At 59.7% G+C, this 16,801-nt stretch overlaps 5 protein-coding genes across 5 annotated transcripts; 3 read left to right on the top strand and 2 right to left on the bottom strand.

Annotated features, from left to right (window-relative positions):
* Window positions 1-571: 571 nt before the first annotated feature.
* On the top strand, window positions 572-1,168 carry HRG_01069 (uncharacterized protein; the record flags this gene model as incomplete). The annotated part of the gene is made up of 1 exon (XM_044859540.1): window positions 572-1,168. One exon carries the CDS (start codon window positions 572-574, stop codon window positions 1,166-1,168), a length of 597 nt encoding a protein of 198 aa, XP_044725940.1.
* A 968-nt stretch (window positions 1,169-2,136) lies between these two features.
* On the top strand, window positions 2,137-4,551 carry HRG_01068 (transcription factor TFIIIC complex subunit Tfc6; the record flags this gene model as incomplete). Its single annotated transcript, XM_044859539.1, has 2 exons — window positions 2,137-3,481; window positions 3,557-4,551. The coding sequence occupies 2 exons, from the start codon at window positions 2,137-2,139 to the stop codon at window positions 4,549-4,551; spliced, it is 2,340 nt and encodes a 779-aa protein (XP_044725939.1).
* Window positions 4,552-4,588: 37 nt separating this feature from the next.
* HRG_01067 (hemolysin-III related domain-containing protein) lies at window positions 4,589-5,707 on the bottom strand (the record flags this gene model as incomplete). Its single annotated transcript, XM_044859538.1, has 3 exons — window positions 4,589-4,756; window positions 4,811-5,041; window positions 5,114-5,707. The coding sequence occupies 3 exons, from the start codon at window positions 5,705-5,707 to the stop codon at window positions 4,589-4,591; spliced, it is 993 nt and encodes a 330-aa protein (XP_044725938.1).
* Window positions 5,708-6,665: 958 nt separating this feature from the next.
* On the bottom strand, window positions 6,666-6,992 carry HRG_01066 (translation machinery associated TMA7 domain-containing protein; the record flags this gene model as incomplete). The annotated part of the gene is made up of 3 exons (XM_044859537.1): window positions 6,666-6,760; window positions 6,827-6,916; window positions 6,971-6,992. The coding sequence occupies 3 exons, from the start codon at window positions 6,990-6,992 to the stop codon at window positions 6,666-6,668; spliced, it is 207 nt and encodes a 68-aa protein (XP_044725937.1).
* Window positions 6,993-7,788: 796 nt separating this feature from the next.
* Window positions 7,789-10,730, top strand: HRG_01065 (kinase; the record flags this gene model as incomplete). The annotated part of the gene is made up of 7 exons (XM_044859536.1): window positions 7,789-8,098; window positions 8,186-8,585; window positions 8,639-8,819; window positions 8,868-8,886; window positions 8,938-9,785; window positions 9,868-10,236; window positions 10,515-10,730. The coding sequence occupies 7 exons, from the start codon at window positions 7,789-7,791 to the stop codon at window positions 10,728-10,730; spliced, it is 2,343 nt and encodes a 780-aa protein (XP_044725936.1).
* Window positions 10,731-16,801: the final 6,071 nt, after the last annotated feature.

Below are 16,801 nucleotides of genomic sequence, written 5' to 3'. Positions count from 1 at the left end.
GATCATCTAGCTATTTATATATTATCTGGCCTTCCAGTCGTTACTTAAGTTATGAACGGACGGCCTCTAAAATTCTTTGGGACATGCAGTTGCTAAAGGCCTCTGCCATGCTATTCAGGCACTTGAAGCGTCAGTGCAGGTTTCATAGAACGTCGAGGGGAGGACGCGCTTATGCAATCGGTTTCCGTGGTGACAATTCAGCAGCCGAAGACACCCTGCAGATCAAGTTGTTATATCTTTGCAAAATTCAAACGGGAGCGAAGAACGGCTCACTGTTTGCAGCCCTGGCAACATGCGGTCTCTTATCTCTTGCCACCCTCGGGCTGCGCTCTGAACACGAGGCAAAGCCCAGCCTGCGACGGGTTTCCGTAGAGATTAGCTTGAGCTATATTTTCTTTCCCTCATCTCTCCTCCTCCTTTCACTCTCCTCTCTACATTCTCTCTCTTTCCCCCTCCCGTCTCTCATTTCCTCCCCCCTCACCCTTCTTCCTTCACACTCTTCCCTTCCTCCGCACGTTCTCTCTACTCCTTTACACTCAACGCAGCACCTTGGCTCGACAACCCAGCCACAATGCCCAAGCGCCGCGCCGCTATTATCACTGACTCCGACGTTGACGAGTCTTCTCCGTCAGGAGACGACGTGGGCATTGATATTCTCATTGCCACACGTGGTGATCTGATACTCTTGGTCGGCGAATCGAGACGCCGGATTCGAGTCCACTCCGAAGTCATGCATGAAGGCTCAAGTGTCTTTCACGTTTTGCTTGGCAGCAGGCCCAATGCCAGTCCTCGGGAAGCCAATAAACGCCCTATTGAGCTGAGCCTCCCAGACGATAATGCAGGGACTATCGCCCTTCTCTGTAATATTCTGCACTGCGCTACAACCTTGAAGCATACGCCCAGCTCGAGAGAGATACTTGCCTTGGCTAAAGCTGCTCGCAAATACAATGCTTTGCCGCGGGCTGTTTTCACAGCAGAGGTTTGGATCGAGAAACTCTCCGGCTTCCAGAATAGTGAGCTTCTCTGGGATCTTCTTCTCGCCGCGTACGAGATGGACCTGGATGGTAGCTTCGACAAAGTGAGCCGCCAGCTGCTTTTAATGCACTCTGGATCGTTTCGAGAACTCGTGGGCTATGTCGCACGAAATTGCTTGGCCGCTGATCTGTAAGATTACCTCGGAACCGCAAGCACCACGCTGAGCAAGAACAACAGCTGACCAATTCTATGTAGTAGCTTTGGAGGAGGCCCGATCCGAAATTCGAGGACTCATTGCTTGCAAAGTTTACTGCGCGTTTGATTGCGTCTTGACAGACGACAATGAAGATGTTTGCACATGCCATCTGGAAAGCAGGCGGGCTCAACAATGGGTTATGTGCGCTCAGAAGCGGTTTTGTCCTTGGCAAATATACAAATATTCCATTCACCACGTCCTCGACAGGATAGACGACATTGTCGAGTATGACCACCCGGACGGAGTGCCATGCACCGGTCAAGAAACCGCGCACGTTTCTCGCCATCCACGATCCATAGTTCCTCGCTATGTGAGGAAGGAAATCGCATACGTCATGGAAGAGGTAAAAGGGCTTTGCAGGCTCTGTTTCAAGAAAAGCGAAGTCTCCCTCAGTTTGTGCCGCCACCGCTGTCCAAGCAGATCCCCTACGGGCGAGAAGAATCCATGGGCTGTGTTTCTTCATGATTGGGAGCCGTAGGCTTTCTAAGTGTCCGGGGTCGTTGCTTTAGGGAACTTGAAGGTGGGAAACATCAAACGGTCGAGAAGACTTGGATCGGTTGAGGGCGATTTCTACCACTTCTCGAGAGTCGAAGGGATGAAGTGGTGGAAAGAATGGATGGAGAGGGGAGAAAAGCACTGGTCAATGGGGGGGGGAGAAAAGTTTCCATTTGAGAGTTCGGAGTGAGTCTTGCAAGGCAGTGCGAAGCAAAACTTGATATTCTATTCGAGTCGATCACGGTGAGGCGAGACTCGAGGTTGAAGTTGAGGTCAGGATCACGAGCCCCACCGGCGCTCCCGCTACAGTGGTTGATGGCCTGTAAATTGGAGCTTCCGCACTAGACCTTATTAACTCGACCTCACAACTCGGCTCATCGACAGGCGCGCTGCATGACTCTGCCACAAAGATGAGGACACGGCGCTCGAACCGCACCAAGAGCTACACTGTTGAAAAATACGACTTTGAGAGCAGCGAGGCAGAGGCAGAGGCAGAGGCGCCGCCCCGACGCCGCAAAAAAACCGTCGCCGACGATGACGCGAGGGACGCAGATTTTGACGATGCTGCTGCCGCCAACAAGAATGACGACAAGGGCGACGACGACAAAGATGAAGACGTAGCAGGTCCAGTTCCGGGTCCAGAGGCGGACGCAGAGGCAGATGCAGAGGCAGAGGCGGACGCAGAGGCAGAGGCAGAGGCAGAGACGGAGCAGCAGAAACCGTCCCGCCGCCGCGTCAAGAAGCCCTCCGTCAAGGCCCTCAAGGCCCATCGCGCCGCCGCAGGCCCGGCCACCTACCGCGAACTCGAGCCCGTGCCCTCCGACAGCCACGCCGTCAAGAGCTACATCGGCCCTTACGACCGCTGTCTGCGCGGCCAGTCGCTCATCAAGATGTGGTTCGGCCCGCACCAGGACGCCGTCCGCGACACCCAGCGCCTACTCGACCGCTGGACCGCATGGCCCGTCTTGCCCCCAAAGGTCCTGCCGCGAGAGGTCGTGCCCGTAGGCGGCGACGGCGACGATGACGGCGACGAGTGGCGTCCTCTTGGCGAAAAAAATCTCTGGCTGAGTCCAGGCGCCGCCGATAGGGAGGGCGAGTTGGCCCGGCAGTGGCGCGCCCAGCTCGGGACCGCATCCTTTGCCGCCTCCAGGATCTTGACGGAAAGCGCGGCGGCGCCCTACATGCTCCCGGATCGCCCCCTTTCCGTTCTCCTGGGGCCCTATCCGGCTCAGCGCGTCGTTACCTTTCGGCCCGGCGATGCGTGTTGCCTGTCGCGAGCGGGAGTCCCCCTTGACCAAGGCGACAGCAACAACAGCGAAGCATCAGACGAAGACGAAGACGAAGACGACGACAAAGTCCCCATTGGTTGGATGATCGACGCTGGCGGCATCGTCGTCGGCATGGACTGGGCGCCGAGCGATCAACAGGACCCCCAGCAGAGCCAGCTCCTCGCCCTAGCCGTCGTCCCGCACGTCGACCAGGAGACGTACGACTATGAGACGGAGCACCAGAAACCCGACTTTCAGCGCCACGGCATCGTCCAGCTCTGGGCCCTGGGCGCCGAGCGCCTGGCCAACGGCATCGTCAGGCCCTCGACCCGCCAGCGCCCGACGCTGCGCAGGAGGCTCTGCTTCGACGGCGGGCGGGCGCGCAGGGTGAGGTGGAGTCCTGCCGGTGGGCATCTGGCCGTTCTCTGCGGCGATGGAAGCGTGCATGTCTTGGAGATTGGCGACGAGGACACAGACGGGGCATACGGTACGGTTGGGACTTTCGTTTCCATTTTCCATCATCTTCAAGGCATCTTCACGTCATGCTTACAATAGAGCCCAGAAAAGATTGAAGAACCGCTCGCCACCCTGGCCCTGTGGGACGAAGACGGCATTAAGGCAACATCCATGGCCTGGGCCACGTACAACCGGCTCGTCGTCGGCTACTCGGACGGCTCCCTCGCCCTGTGGTCCATCCACCCGGCGCGCCTCCTCGGCCGGCACCCCGTGCACCACAGCGAGGTCGTCGACGTGGCCACGGGTGCCCCGACGATGCCGTACCTGGTGGCCTCGTCGCCCGTCGGCGGCTCCGTCAAGCTCGTTGACGTGTGCTCGCCCGGCTGCGAGACGACCGAGGTGCAGATCAACGCTGTCAACAGCCAGCCCAACATGCTGGCCTGGAGCGACCACGTGCTCGGCTTCTTCTCCTCGTACCCGTCCGCCAACGCCCTCAACACCATGGTCGGCTTCGTCCACCACCGCCACTTCCCCATTGTCCGCCGCATCTTCACCGGCGAGTGCTTCCTCTCGTGCATCGCCGTCGGCCGCACCCACCCCTACCTCCTCGTCGGCACCTCAGACGGGTCCCTATGGAGCCTGAACCCGCAGTGCGAGCTCTTCAAGGCCCGCCGGCCCGCCCAGGACCGCATCCGCATCTTCCAGCACGAGCACCGGCCCCCCGGGCTCATGCCCCGGGACTCGCCCGCGCCGGCACGCGGGGCGTCGAGGATTCTGCACGGGTTCACCATGGAAAAGAATCTGCACGCCATGTCCGAGGGCAGGGCGCCCACGGCCAAGAAAGGGGCCAAGAAGGGCAAGAAAAAGGACGACGACGACGATGACGACGACGATGACGACGACGGAGCCGATGAAGCGGGGGGCGGTGGCGACGAGCCGTTTTCCCTCATGGACCCGACCCGCGGCATCTTGCACGAGCCCCTGACGAGGATCACGGCGGTCGAGTGGAACCCGAACCCAGGCTTCGGCTGCTGGGCGGCGGCGGCTCTGGGGTCGGGGCTGGTGCGCGTGCTGGATCTCGGACTTGAGAACGCTCGCTGAGTGGCGAACGAGGACTACCCGTTCGCTGGTTGGACAATCACTCAATCGGACACTGCGATCCCATGACGGTGTGATGGTGGTCAAAAGCCTTGATCATGCCGCAAAAGTGCGTCGCCGCGGCAAGCAGGACACAGAAGTGAAAGATTTGGTGGGAGCTGCCCCAGATGTCAAAGGCCCCGGGGAAGCTCCTCTCTGGCCAGCGAACCTGTTCAGGTCAGTCCTCAGTCTCGGGGGGACAGGCGCACTTCAGTGGGCTCACTGCATAGAGGACGGCACCAAAGATGTACATGGCGCCGTGGGCAATGACCCAGGAGATGCTCATCCTGTCCTCGACGACCTGGTAGCCGTGAACAGTGATGGCGTGGACAACGGGGATGACGCCCGACAGGCCGAGGCCGATGAACATGGCGGCTCGGTAGGGGCGCCAGGCAGGCGTGCGGAACGTCTCTATCCAGGAGACGACGGCGCATCCGGCGCCGAGGAGGGATATCTGACCGGGAAACAAGGTTAGGGATACATGTACATTTACATACCACTATACTCTCGAGGAGCATCGACTCACCACAGACAGGTAGACGGTAAGCAGGGCAGGCTGGCAGAAGAACCCATAATACAATGCCGGCACGTAGCTGCCCATGATGAGGGCGACAATGCCCGTGTAGTCGAGCTTGTTCCCCCAGCGGGCCACCTCCTCGCTATGATCCATGAGGGCATGAAAGGTGGCGCTCATGCCGAGGCACAAGACGGCGCCGCCAAAAAAGCACGAGAAGACGGCGAGGTCGGCGGGCGAGGCGGACGCATAGCGCGGGCGGAGGGCGCAGTAGAGGTAGGCGGCGGCAGATGCAGCGACGAGGGCGCCGACAAGGTGGGACCAGATGTTGACAGATTCGTTGTGCAGGTAGAAGAGGGAGCGCAGGGCGTGGGCGTAGGAGCCGCGGGTGGCGCTGCGGTAGCCGGAGAGGATGAAGGCGTTGTCGCGACGCCAGGCGGGCAGGTCGTCCCAGAGGAGGAGGAGCGTTGACTCTGCTTTCTTCTCGAGGGTCTTGACGGCATGGACGATGGCTTCGGTTGCGGTCGCGGTGGTTGAGGTGCGGCGCTGGCGGAGGTGCTGGTGCGCGGCCCCGTTTTGCTGGGAGTCGACCTGGGAGGCGGCCATTGTGCGGGTTGAGGTTCTGTAGATGTGGCCTGTGGGGGGTGGGTGAGTGAGTGAGTGAGTACAGCGGGTGAGTACGTGCGTGAGTGAGTGAGTGAGTGAGTGAGTGAGACAATGCTTTTCGACAGCGACAAGGACCAGATGAACAAGAATCCACAGCAGCCCCGGGCACCGGAGTCTTTGACTTTATATACACGAGCGTTTCTGGATGAAACGGTCGGCCTCGTTTTTGGCTTTTGGGTCTCTCGACAATTCCATTTTATGGCCTGCTGTACAATGTAACAAGGGGCCAATTTGTTGGGGACCGGCACGTGGAAAACAAAGCGCCCCAAAGACGGCGCACGTCCGAGGCAAAAAGAGGGCGCGGCTGCTGACGAAGCGCCGCGTCGTCTACGAATACGACCTCGGCCCATTTTCCGCTCTCTCGTGCAGACGAGAGGGCCTGTTCACATGAAGGTGTTCACATGAAGGCCCGGCCGGCCACGTCGAGTCCAGGCGTCGACGGGTACATTGCGGCTAAAACACGCTTCGCTCCTGCACTCTCATAATGATAAAGGGTTCCCGGAAACGGGCGAATGGCGGGTGGCTTGTTCCAAGAGTAGCATGGAAATGCAGAGGCCCCGGCGCCTAACGGAGTCCCCACTCGACGGCGCCCGAGCGTGCTCTGTGTTTCCAGAGGCAAACGACACGTCCAGTTTCAGCCGTGATACAGTCAGCCCGGGAAACTCTACCGCCTCGACGAGCCTCGATTCTCGTTATCCCGAAGAGGACAGCGCAGCAACATTCGTGGTATCAAATCAGTGTACGGATATAGACAAACGCAAAACCAAAGGACAGCCGTCATTTCTACGCCGTCACCTTCGCCCAAGTTCTAGCCCCCCCTTCCATCTCTGCCTCCAAGCCATCACAGAGCGCCATGTTCCGTCTGTGTCCGGCATAGAGGTAGCAGCAGGGTCGTCGCTCATTTCTTGCCGCTCTTCTTGATGCCCTGCGATCCCGTGTTAAGCGGGCCCTTCCCGCCGGCCTTGGCCGCCATCTCCTTGCGCGCCTTTTCCTCTGCAAAAGGGTCAAGGGGTCAGCCATCGAGTGTGGAGACGGTGCCTGTGCCATCGGCCGTCGTACCTGCGCGCTTCTTCTCGAGAAAGGCCTTGTCGTCTTCGTCGAGGTCCTTGTCCGCCTTCTTGGGCTGCTTCAAGGGCTTGGCCTTGCCGCCTGTAGACTCGGTTAGCAGCGTTGAGCGTTAAGAGCGCAGCGGGTACAACTTGCCTTCTCGGTTGCCGCCACCCATTTTCTTCTTCTGTCAACAGACGGGTCTTCTGACAATAAACAAAGGCGTCAACGATGACGACGGTGACGAGACACAGAGACGAGAGTGTTTCAGGCAGTGGCAGTAAACCAGACAGTCAAGACCTGAGATCTGAGGCTCCGCAGCGGTTTTTTCCTCGAGTGGGGTAATTTAGGCAGGCGGTGAGCGAGGTGGGGAGAACCCGGCGGGGCGGCGTCTTATGTAATGCACTTTGCAGCTGTGTGTCACTTGCGCGTGCGGGTACGTACCTCTGAACGCCAACCGCCAGCTGCAGGACCTCGCGTTTCCAAAAAACATCACGACCTTTTTCTCCTCCTCCGCCTCCGCCTCCGCCTCCTCTTCCTCTCCCCATCGCCACCTCTCTGCACAACTCAAGGCATCAATCTCCAGAGCTGCTCTGAGTTCCTCCATCTCAGCGGCGGCCTCTGTGCTTGGCGTTCCCGTCCCCGCCCGCTGCTGCTGCTGCTCTCTAGCTCCTGGCACTCGAGCTTTCTTTTCCTCCTCGTCCCCATTCTTCATCTTCCCCGCTTGCCTCCCATCTGCACTCCCATCTTTAGCTTTACACCACTTCACTCGTCACCTTTCCTCTTCCTGTGCCACCTCCTCCTCCACCTCCCTCCCTTCATAGAGCTCCCTGCAGAGCCTGAGCCTCTCGGACGACTCATCGCTCATCTGGTTGGACGCTTCCTTCAGTCCGCGTGTGTCGTTTCTACAGATCGCTCGCTGACACTTTCCTATTACCCTTGCCACTCTCCTTCCCTCTCTCATCACCGTCATCATGTCGTCGAGCACCGACGAGGGCGAGATTCGAGATGACGGAACTGGGGACTTGAAGGCATCGCACCAGCATTCTCGGGCAGAAATCGGTGTTGACCCTCGAGGCAGACCCACGGACTCGTCTCCGACTCTTGACCATGTGTCCCGCGCCAGCGCCTCGTCTCGCCAGAGCCCTCCGCTGCGAAGCTTTAAGAGATCGCGCGACGACGGTGACCACTACTACCCCCCTGGCCGAGACCACGACCCGAGGCAGCCCCGTGCTCGCCACGACAATCGTCCTCGAAACGGCTATTCGGCTCATGGGCAGGATCGTAACTCGAGACCCGGCAATGATTACTACGACAATGGGCCCTCGCGCGGCGACTATCGACGATCCCGTATCTCGTATGATGACCTAGACAGCTCGTCCTCACGTGCCTCGAACAGCCATGACCCCCGTCGACCCCCCCGCAATCGCAGCCCACACTGCAACCCCCGCGATGGCAGCCACAACCGGGGCCGCCGAGACCGCGACCGCGAAAACGCCGACAATCACGGCCGCCCAGGTCATTCTCGCCGCCGAAGCCGCTCCCCCGACGGGGCCCCACGCGACGACAACTATCCGGGTGGCCGCCCAGCTGCCGCGCGCGAGTACCGCAACATGACTGGGAAAACTCATTTGGCAGCTAGATTCGACGACGGGGTGAAGGGTTTTGTCAAGGCAAAGCACGCACCTCGGGGAGAGGTGGCCGCGTCTAAGCAGCAGCAGAACAAGGCCCCCGGCCAACGCGCATCTGACCGCACCACGTCCACCCAAAAGCATGTTTATCCATCATCTAACAGTCGCTCATCACTCTGGCTAACCATCCTAGCAACAGCGCACCCGCCAAGGAGAAGGAGCCCTCTCCCGAGCCCGACTTCGAAATGCCCGAGGCGTTCGACGAAGAGGCCGAGATTGAGCGCCGTCGCAAGCGCCGTGAAGAGCTCCTGGCCATGCCCAGCTCGGCGAACCCGCTGCTGGTGCACGCCGTCGAAAATGCCGCTGACAAGGCTGTGGGTGCTGCCTCTGCACTAACCCCCGCCCAGGTCGGCACTCCTCAGTCGCCTGCTACCACCACCAGTAAGCTTAGACGATTCCTGCGGAACCCGCTCGTAGTTGCTAACGTATCAGACCGCGACTCGCCGAGTTCGCTGGCAACCCGCGACGAGCCTTCTCCCGAGGCAGGCAGTAGCGTGCTCGGCGACGAGGGACTCATGAACACATACGGCAACGCCGTGGCAGGCGAGTACGACGGTCCCTCGGCTGCCGACTACGACCCGACCATGGACATGGAAGAAGACGAGCGCCGAGAAGGGCGCCGACATGGCCAGGCCGTGGCCCACGGCGAGCCTCAGCCCACTACCGACACCACCCATGCCGCAGGCCCGGACGAGGCGGCGGATGAAGACGGCGGGGATGGCTTCGACATGTTTGCCGAGGAGTTTGACGAGGAAATCTACGCCGCTGAGCGAGAGAAACGCAGCAAGCTTCCCGGCCCGCAGCGCGGCATACTCGAGGGCGACGACAAGGACGGCTACTACAAGATCCGCATCGGCGAACTGCTCAAAGAGCGCTACGAGATCAAAGCGACCCTCGGCCAGGGCGTGTTTGCCCGCGTCGCCCGAGCCACCGACACTGTGACCAACAAGACGGTTGCCATCAAGATTATGCGCAACAACTACGCCCTTCGCCGGGGAGGGTACACGGAGATTGCCATTCTGCGCAAGCTAAACGAACGGGACGCGGCCAACAAGAAGCATATTGTCCGGTTCGAGCAGTCGTTTGAGTACTGCGGCCATCTTTGCATGGTGTTTGAGGGCATGGAGATGAACCTTCGCGACGTCCTGCGCAAGTTTGGCCACAAGATCGGCATCAGCCTCCATGCGACGCGCAAGTTTGCCTGGCAAATCTTTACCGCGCTGGACCACATGCGTAAGAGCCATGTGATCCACGCCGACCTGAAGCCGGACAACATCTTGGTAAACAATCTCCTCTCCTTTCTCCCCCACTTCGTTCCGCCTTTGCTGGGCGAACTGGTGTGCTGACCAGAACCTCTCTTAGATCAACGACACGCGCCAGGTGGTCAAGGTTTGCGATCTCGGTACGGCCATTGACCGAGACGACGCGGCCACGGCCCACTCGCAAGTTACGCCCTATCTCATCAGCCGCTTCTACCGAGCGCCCGAGGTGATTCTCGGCATGGACTACGACTACGCCATCGATGTCTGGTCGATTGGCTGCACCCTCTTTGAGCTCTTCACGGGCAAGATTCTGTTTCCGGGCTCGAGCAACAACCAGATGCTCAAGGCCATGATGGAGGTGCGCGGTCGCATGAATCCCAAGTACTACAAGCGCGGAGAGCTGTGGAGGTTGCACTTCGACGACAAAAACAACTTTCTCAGCGTCGAGTATGACTATGTCATCCACAGAGTACGTCGTCCCCCACGTTCCCCTTGGATTGGAAGAAGCGTCCGTCTATTCGGTCTTGTTTTGCCGGCCGCGTGCTCGTTTGGACGCAGCCTCCACTCCGCCTTTGCATCGTTGCAACGGGTCGTGCGTGAGGCACGCGCTTATGCAGACGGACATTGGAAGCCGGAGCGAAGCCCATGTCGGCGCGAGGATTGGTTGTCTGTTGGATCGGGCATCTCTGTTCCCCTTGCATAGCAAACGTGTCGGGAAGTGCTTGCTAACAACGGTTGGGCTGGCAGGAGGTTGTGAGGCAGATGCAGACGTTTCCCATGCGCAGCCTGGCCTCGCGCCTCTACGACGCCGGAGCCGGGATGACTGAGCAGGAGAGGAGGGAACTCGACCTCTTCAGAGAGCTGCTGGAGAGCTGCCTGATGCTGCACCCGGAGAAGCGAATCACGCCAGGAGACGCGCTGAGGCACCCCTTCTTCACCATGGCCGCCACGCACCCACACTAGGAGGCGGATGCTACTTTGGATTGCCGAAAGTCGAAGCCGGGGAAAGCACAGACGGGGAAATCGCAGCCCCAGGGACAGGCGCCAGCGGACAAGGTGTCGATACCGCAGGCGACCCTGCGGGCGTACCAGGCACTACAGCCAGCGCGGGTTCGACAGCTAGCAAAGTCTCGGCAGTCAGCGGAAGCCCAGCAGCCCGCAGGGGCCGGGGAAATTCCGGAATCCCAGCCAGCAGAGCTCGCGGCGATGGAGCCGCAGGGCCAAGTCTCGCAGCCCGGGCAAAGGCCCGCTCGCGCGCGGGGCGCATAGACGTCTGATTTGGAGAGACGCGGTGTCACGGACGGGTTTGGGAATCGAGTACGGGACGGGTAGCTTCCAGCCATGGCCCCTTGGGGGCCCAGGCTCTGCTCATCAATAGTCACTGTTTCGACACGACACCTTGTTCGCACACGACGCGCGCGATGTTTGACGCGAGAGGGATGGACGGTGGGGGGGGCTTCGGAAGGCGTTGAGACCAAGACGAGCAGCTGCAGGCTGGGCGGTGAAGGCGGCTGTGATGTGAACAGTTGCGCAGACGAGGAATCACTGATGGCACAGGCTTTTGAGCAGCAAATGGGCTGAGGGGGGAGGGTGGCCGGGGTGACCGGGGTGACCGTCGACAAGCAAATATGTAGGATAAATGGCAAATGGAAATCTGACATGCATGGTGGTGGCCGGCCCTGTCTTGTGACTGACACGGCGGCGTGAATTTGGCTGCGTACGGCGGCCTTCTGTATCGCTTGACTGGTCTTGTCTGGCCGGTGGTGGTGCATTCAGCCGTGCAGCAACGCAATCAACGGGGATTATCTATGGGAAGCGCCAAACATGGGCTGTTCTGTACCGTATGATGGCCACGAAAACCCCGCCCGTACAACATAGAACATGAGCTGTCCCATGTGGCTGCATAGGAGGAGGGAGGAGGATGAGAATGCAGCGTAAGACGGCGGCATGTACTGGGGGCGGGCGCAGGCAACCTGGGGGCAGGCTTGCAGCCGGGAGATGCTGGTGATGCAGACGGAACGCGCGTTGTCAGTCTTGATGGACGAATGAAGGGGAGAGGTGAGCGTGGGTGTGGTGGAAAGGCGAAGAGAGGCTGAACGAGGGCATATATTGTCCAGGCCTGTGCTGTGTTTGCATGGGAAGCGTTGTTGCTACTGCACTGTAAGCCAAGCCTACAGTACTGTCTTACTCGTCCTTACCCCATCTACCCTAGACAAAGCTCTTTGGGAAGATGACCGAGGAACCCACAGGGTTCCCGAAAGACGAAGGGGTGAGACTATGGATTCGGGGTTGACGAGGGCGGGCCGGTGGAGACAACTGGAGAGAAAGGGGGCCGCATCTCATGAGGCTGAAGAGGCGGTATGTACGAAGGGACGCAACATAAGAGTAGTTAACTGCAAAGCAGATGAGAATGGTGGACAGGTGGGTTCTTCATCAGCCTCGAGCAGCAGCAGCAATGCATAACAGCCCCATCTCCAGAGCCAGAGGCATATCTCGCAATTTGCCTCGAGATTTGCCTCGAGATTTGCCTCTCCTCCTCTCGGAGACTGGGAAATGACACGATGACCTCTTTTGCCCTGTTTGATTTCCCATCTAGAAGCCCTCAACACTGATGCCATCGGGAGGCGTGGTGGGATGCGAGAAAAAGACCACGTCGGCGAGTCAGTCGGTAGTCCCTGGGCCCTTGTGACGGACAGAGACTGACGAGCGAGACTTCGGTGAGTCACAGAATGAAGAAATTGCCCGGCTTGCTGGCAGGGTCTCCCCCGCTTGGCGTTTCAGCGCGCTGCGAGGATGTAGATGGGGCAAGCTGGACGTTTGGGCAATGGGGCATTGAGGAGAAGACTAGAATAATGGAAGAATATTCCTTTTTTTATCCTCTAAAGAGTGGGCGCCTGGAACGAATGCCGCAGCCCTATCGGCGCATGAACAGGAAAACAGGGATCTATCTATTGCCTTGACTCTGGATGATGCGAAGGCGCTGGGGAGGGCAGACTGAGGAGGATGAAACGACGGGTGGAGAGCGGCAGATGGTGCATTGCGAGGTAGATGAGGCTTGGAGTGCTACGTCTGCGGACAATGAACCCTTCTTCCTATTCTCTTTCACGTTTGAGGGCTGCGTGCATGATGGCGGGGACGCGAGAGGGCTGGGGCTGGCGGGGTTTCCAGCTGATGATGGTGATTCATGCTCATGTTCGTTTCCAGAAAACCATCGTCGTCGTCTGCGCTATGCGTGGTTTTGGGGCCGCCGCGTGCTGGCTGCGGTGGGTGGATGAGTCGACTTGCGTGTCTTGGGGAATGAGGATGCTTCATGCTATAGGGGTCGTCCTCGGGGTATCGCGCGATATGCCGCCTTTTCCAGCCTGCCCGGGGCATTGGCCATATTGCCCAGACCCATCCCCATCAGACGGTGAGCGTCGAATACCAGTGGCTTTCTGTTTCAATCTCCTCCCGCTCCATATCGGGGGGGAAGGCGAAAGCCTTGAGTCGTCGTCGCGCAAGTCATGATGGGGGCTTGAATCTTCATTCGACGTCCTTTCTGTCTGGTCAATGGGCTCCACGGCACTTCGACATGGGGACAAACCCCCCCTGCCCGCACGTCGTCAGCCCGGCGCAGCGTTTCAATGCCCGATCTGCCATCGCATCCCCATCACGCCCCCCGGCCCCCTCGGGACCAACATTTAGAAGCGAGTCAACAAGTGTTGTGTAAAGAGGGCTGAAAGAAACAGGGAAGGATGGGTTTGTGCGCCGGCATATTACCCACCGACGTGGTCTTGATGTGAGACCCCCGGATACTGGGCGTGTGTTTCCTCCGATGTCGCGTAGAACCGGCTTCCCTGCCATGTACGCAGGTCGTGTGCTCGTCTTCACTCTTGCCGCGAGTATAGCATGATGGAGCGTGTGTGATGTGCCATGTTTTCGAAACAAGAGCGTTTCCTTTCCCTTTTTTGTCCGAAGTGTGCTTGGCATGCATCGCGAGAGTCAGAGCTGGATGGTCAGCAAAACCCATGAGCTTGGGATTCATGGGAAACTCACCAGGCAGGTTCAAGGGCGCCTGCCCCCGGTTGATGGTCATATTATCACCTGTGTAAGCCAGAGAGTAGTTTCCACGGCCGTTATACAAGAAGCCAAGCATACCCGCGCGGCAGGCTGTCTCTCTCCTTCATGCTGGCAAGGGGTCTGTATCTCTCTCTACGTCCGTGTCTGTTAGCCAGCTGCTCTTTTCTTCCTCATCTCGTCAAGGCTCACAGTGGGTCGCCCATCCAGGCCCGACAAGCCCTCGGCTGTCACTCGGCGATTCGGTATATTACGTGGCGAGCCTTTCTTTGCGTGAGGACTCGCCATACTGCTACTGCCATTGCACGTCGTTGGCTTAGACGATGAGGGGCCCGGGCCGGCCTCCCTACTTTCCTCAGACTCGCCGTGTTGCGTGCACTTTGCCCTGCCACACTGTAGCCATCAACCCAGCCAACTATATCGAGTTAAAAGACCGAGTCTAGAGGGTGATCAACTGGGCCGGCGCTCGGGAACGGCCGTGGAGAAGCTCCTGGTTACGCGCTCGACCACAAGGGTTGCCACTTGCAAGACTCGGACGTGGGAATCGCCATACACGTGCCCAATCGAGGGATTTCAGTTTGACTCTACATGCATAAAAGAACTGACCATGGTTGAAGAAATTAGAGTTTGCAGCGCAAGGGGAAAGGGGCCGTCATCATCTGGTTGTATTTCCCTCACTCACTCGCTCTCCGCCACCACGCAGGTGAAAAACTCCGGGTGGGACGATGCGTGGCTACGGCTGGGACCAATGTTGCACTCGATGGACTGGCAGGAGGCGTTTCTGGGGAAATCGGGAGCCATGCATGCATCAGGAGAAAACAGCTCGGCGTGGCCGATGGGAAGATCCGTCGCTGCGTGATGCTGCAGGCCGGGTCACGGATCGTCGTGGCGATGAAGACGCAGTGGTCCAGGTCGCAGTTCGTTCGGTCCATCCCAATGGACATGTAGTGCGTGCGTGGAGTGTCACGGATGCGAATACACTCTGGACACGCAGGTGCTGGACCGATGAAAACTCCCAAGGCCTCTCTGCAGCCCATCGGCCGATGGCCCAGGGGCAGGATGCGCTGGCCCCGTTTCGCAGGCTGCTGTATCGTGGACCACGAGTGCGAGCTGGGCCGTGGGAGCACGAATGAGACGGCGGCATTGGCCTCGGCCTGGGCAAAAAGCCTCGCCAGCCAGCCAGGGGCCGCGCTCTGTCATTGATGTCATGGGGGCTGCCAGCCCCCTATTGATGGACGGTGAGGCGGGTGCTTGTCGAATGGGCCCACCGCCACTGTCACGGACGGACGGACGGACTCTTGCTGGGCTGGGGCTATGCTCGATGGACGCAGGCAGCGCGGGGGGAAGTCACTCTCCGGCTGACCGGTGGACGGCCGCCGGGCCGGACGGGGCAGGGGCCGGAGGTACGGGGTCGGACGCGGGGAGGGACGGGAGCCCGGGGCCATGACGAGACTGACCGAAGGGGGGGGGCCACGCACGCAGCAGCATACCAGAGAGCAACTGCCGCGGGCCGCATAGCTGGGAGCAATGTCGGGACGGGTGCGAGAAACAGGGCCGGGACAGGGCCGGATGAGGGCCGAGCGACTTTAAGGGGGCGTGTGCGAGGCGCTGACTCGGAGCTTTTCTGCATGGGGCCAGCGGTTTTTCCTTCTGCTTCTCTGTGCGTTTCGTCGCGGGACCCGGCATGAATGACGCTCGTCGACCCTCTCGCGCCCTCTCTCCCTGACACGGCGTCGCGGCGATCATCCGCGGCCCAGCCAGCCCGACGATGCGGATGACGACGCCGCGTCGATCCTCCTCGGTCCGTGTCGCCATCCTTGTTCTGCTTCCTCCTCCTCCTCCTCCTCCTACTCCTCCCCGGGGGGCCGTGTCGACGCCGCGCTTGGCCCCGGCGATGCTACCGACATGACGGCGTGCGGGCGTCATCGGGCCCCCTGCTGCCTCCCCCCCCCCCTGACTGGCGTGCTAGACTCAGGACTGTCAAAGCCCCGCCCACATTGTCAATGGGGAGCAGGGACCTCTGCTCTAGATGGGCCCTTATCCTCGTGTTCACCCCCAGAGCACGCTATTGTTCGGGGCCTGGAAAGAGAACCCACGCCCACCGGGCGGGCGAGCAAAAGAAAAGCGAGGGATCGCAGGGCACGTTGCGGTGAGGGAGCCACGTGCCGCATCTCAGATATGAGGCCCCTCGTGCCGGCGCAAAAGAAAAACCCAGCACAACGAAGCGATCCAGAACCCTCTCTCCAGCCTCCAACGACTTGGCCCCCCCCCCCCCTTGCGCGGCGCGTGTGGGCCAGGACCCCTAGATGGGGAAGCCATGTGGGCTTCACGGCTCCGTTCTGGAATCCTGCTCCCAGGCTGCCACGGCTGAGACACGGTGGCCTTTTCTGGGGCCTTTTGAGGGTCCAATGGCTGGCCCGATGGGCGGGCGCGTACTATTGAAGCACGGCTTGCAGCCACGAGAAGGGCTCGAGGGCAACACAGTGCCTGCGAAAGCGACTGCAAGAAACGGTGAAAACAGACAACAGTAATCAAAACAAAGAGAGAGGAGCAAGAGCCGGCATGTGGATTTGCTTGCTTGCGAGCCGAGTGTGTATTTGTTGCTGGCGCATGTCTCGTGTCTTGCACAGACTGCTGCCCAGCCCTGCCACCGCTGATGAAAGCACCAACAGCCGAGCCATGTTGACGACGAACATCGCACAGCTGAGGATCCGTAGCACGGGAGAATTCATGTAAGCACCCCCCACCAGTCCCCCGGCCCAGAAACACGACGAAGAGACAGGGCGAGAACATGCTGGAAGGAAAAGAGGGACCCCCTTTCACGGCCAGGGTGCTGCTCGGAGCTGAAGAGCAAGACCCCTCCCCGGTCTCCCTTTCTCCCTTTACAAGGCCAGACTTTTGGACACCCTTATGTCTTGGGCTATTTTTGCTTTTCCCCCCTTCAAAACGTGTTTACTTATCAGAAACAACAAGAAAGA

Source organism: Hirsutella rhossiliensis (assembly GCF_020360975.1).
Source record: "Hirsutella rhossiliensis strain HR02 chromosome Unknown scaffold00001, whole genome shotgun sequence".
NCBI lineage: Eukaryota > Fungi > Ascomycota > Sordariomycetes > Hypocreales > Ophiocordycipitaceae > Hirsutella > Hirsutella rhossiliensis.
This window is presented reverse-complemented; position numbering and strand designations above follow the sequence as displayed.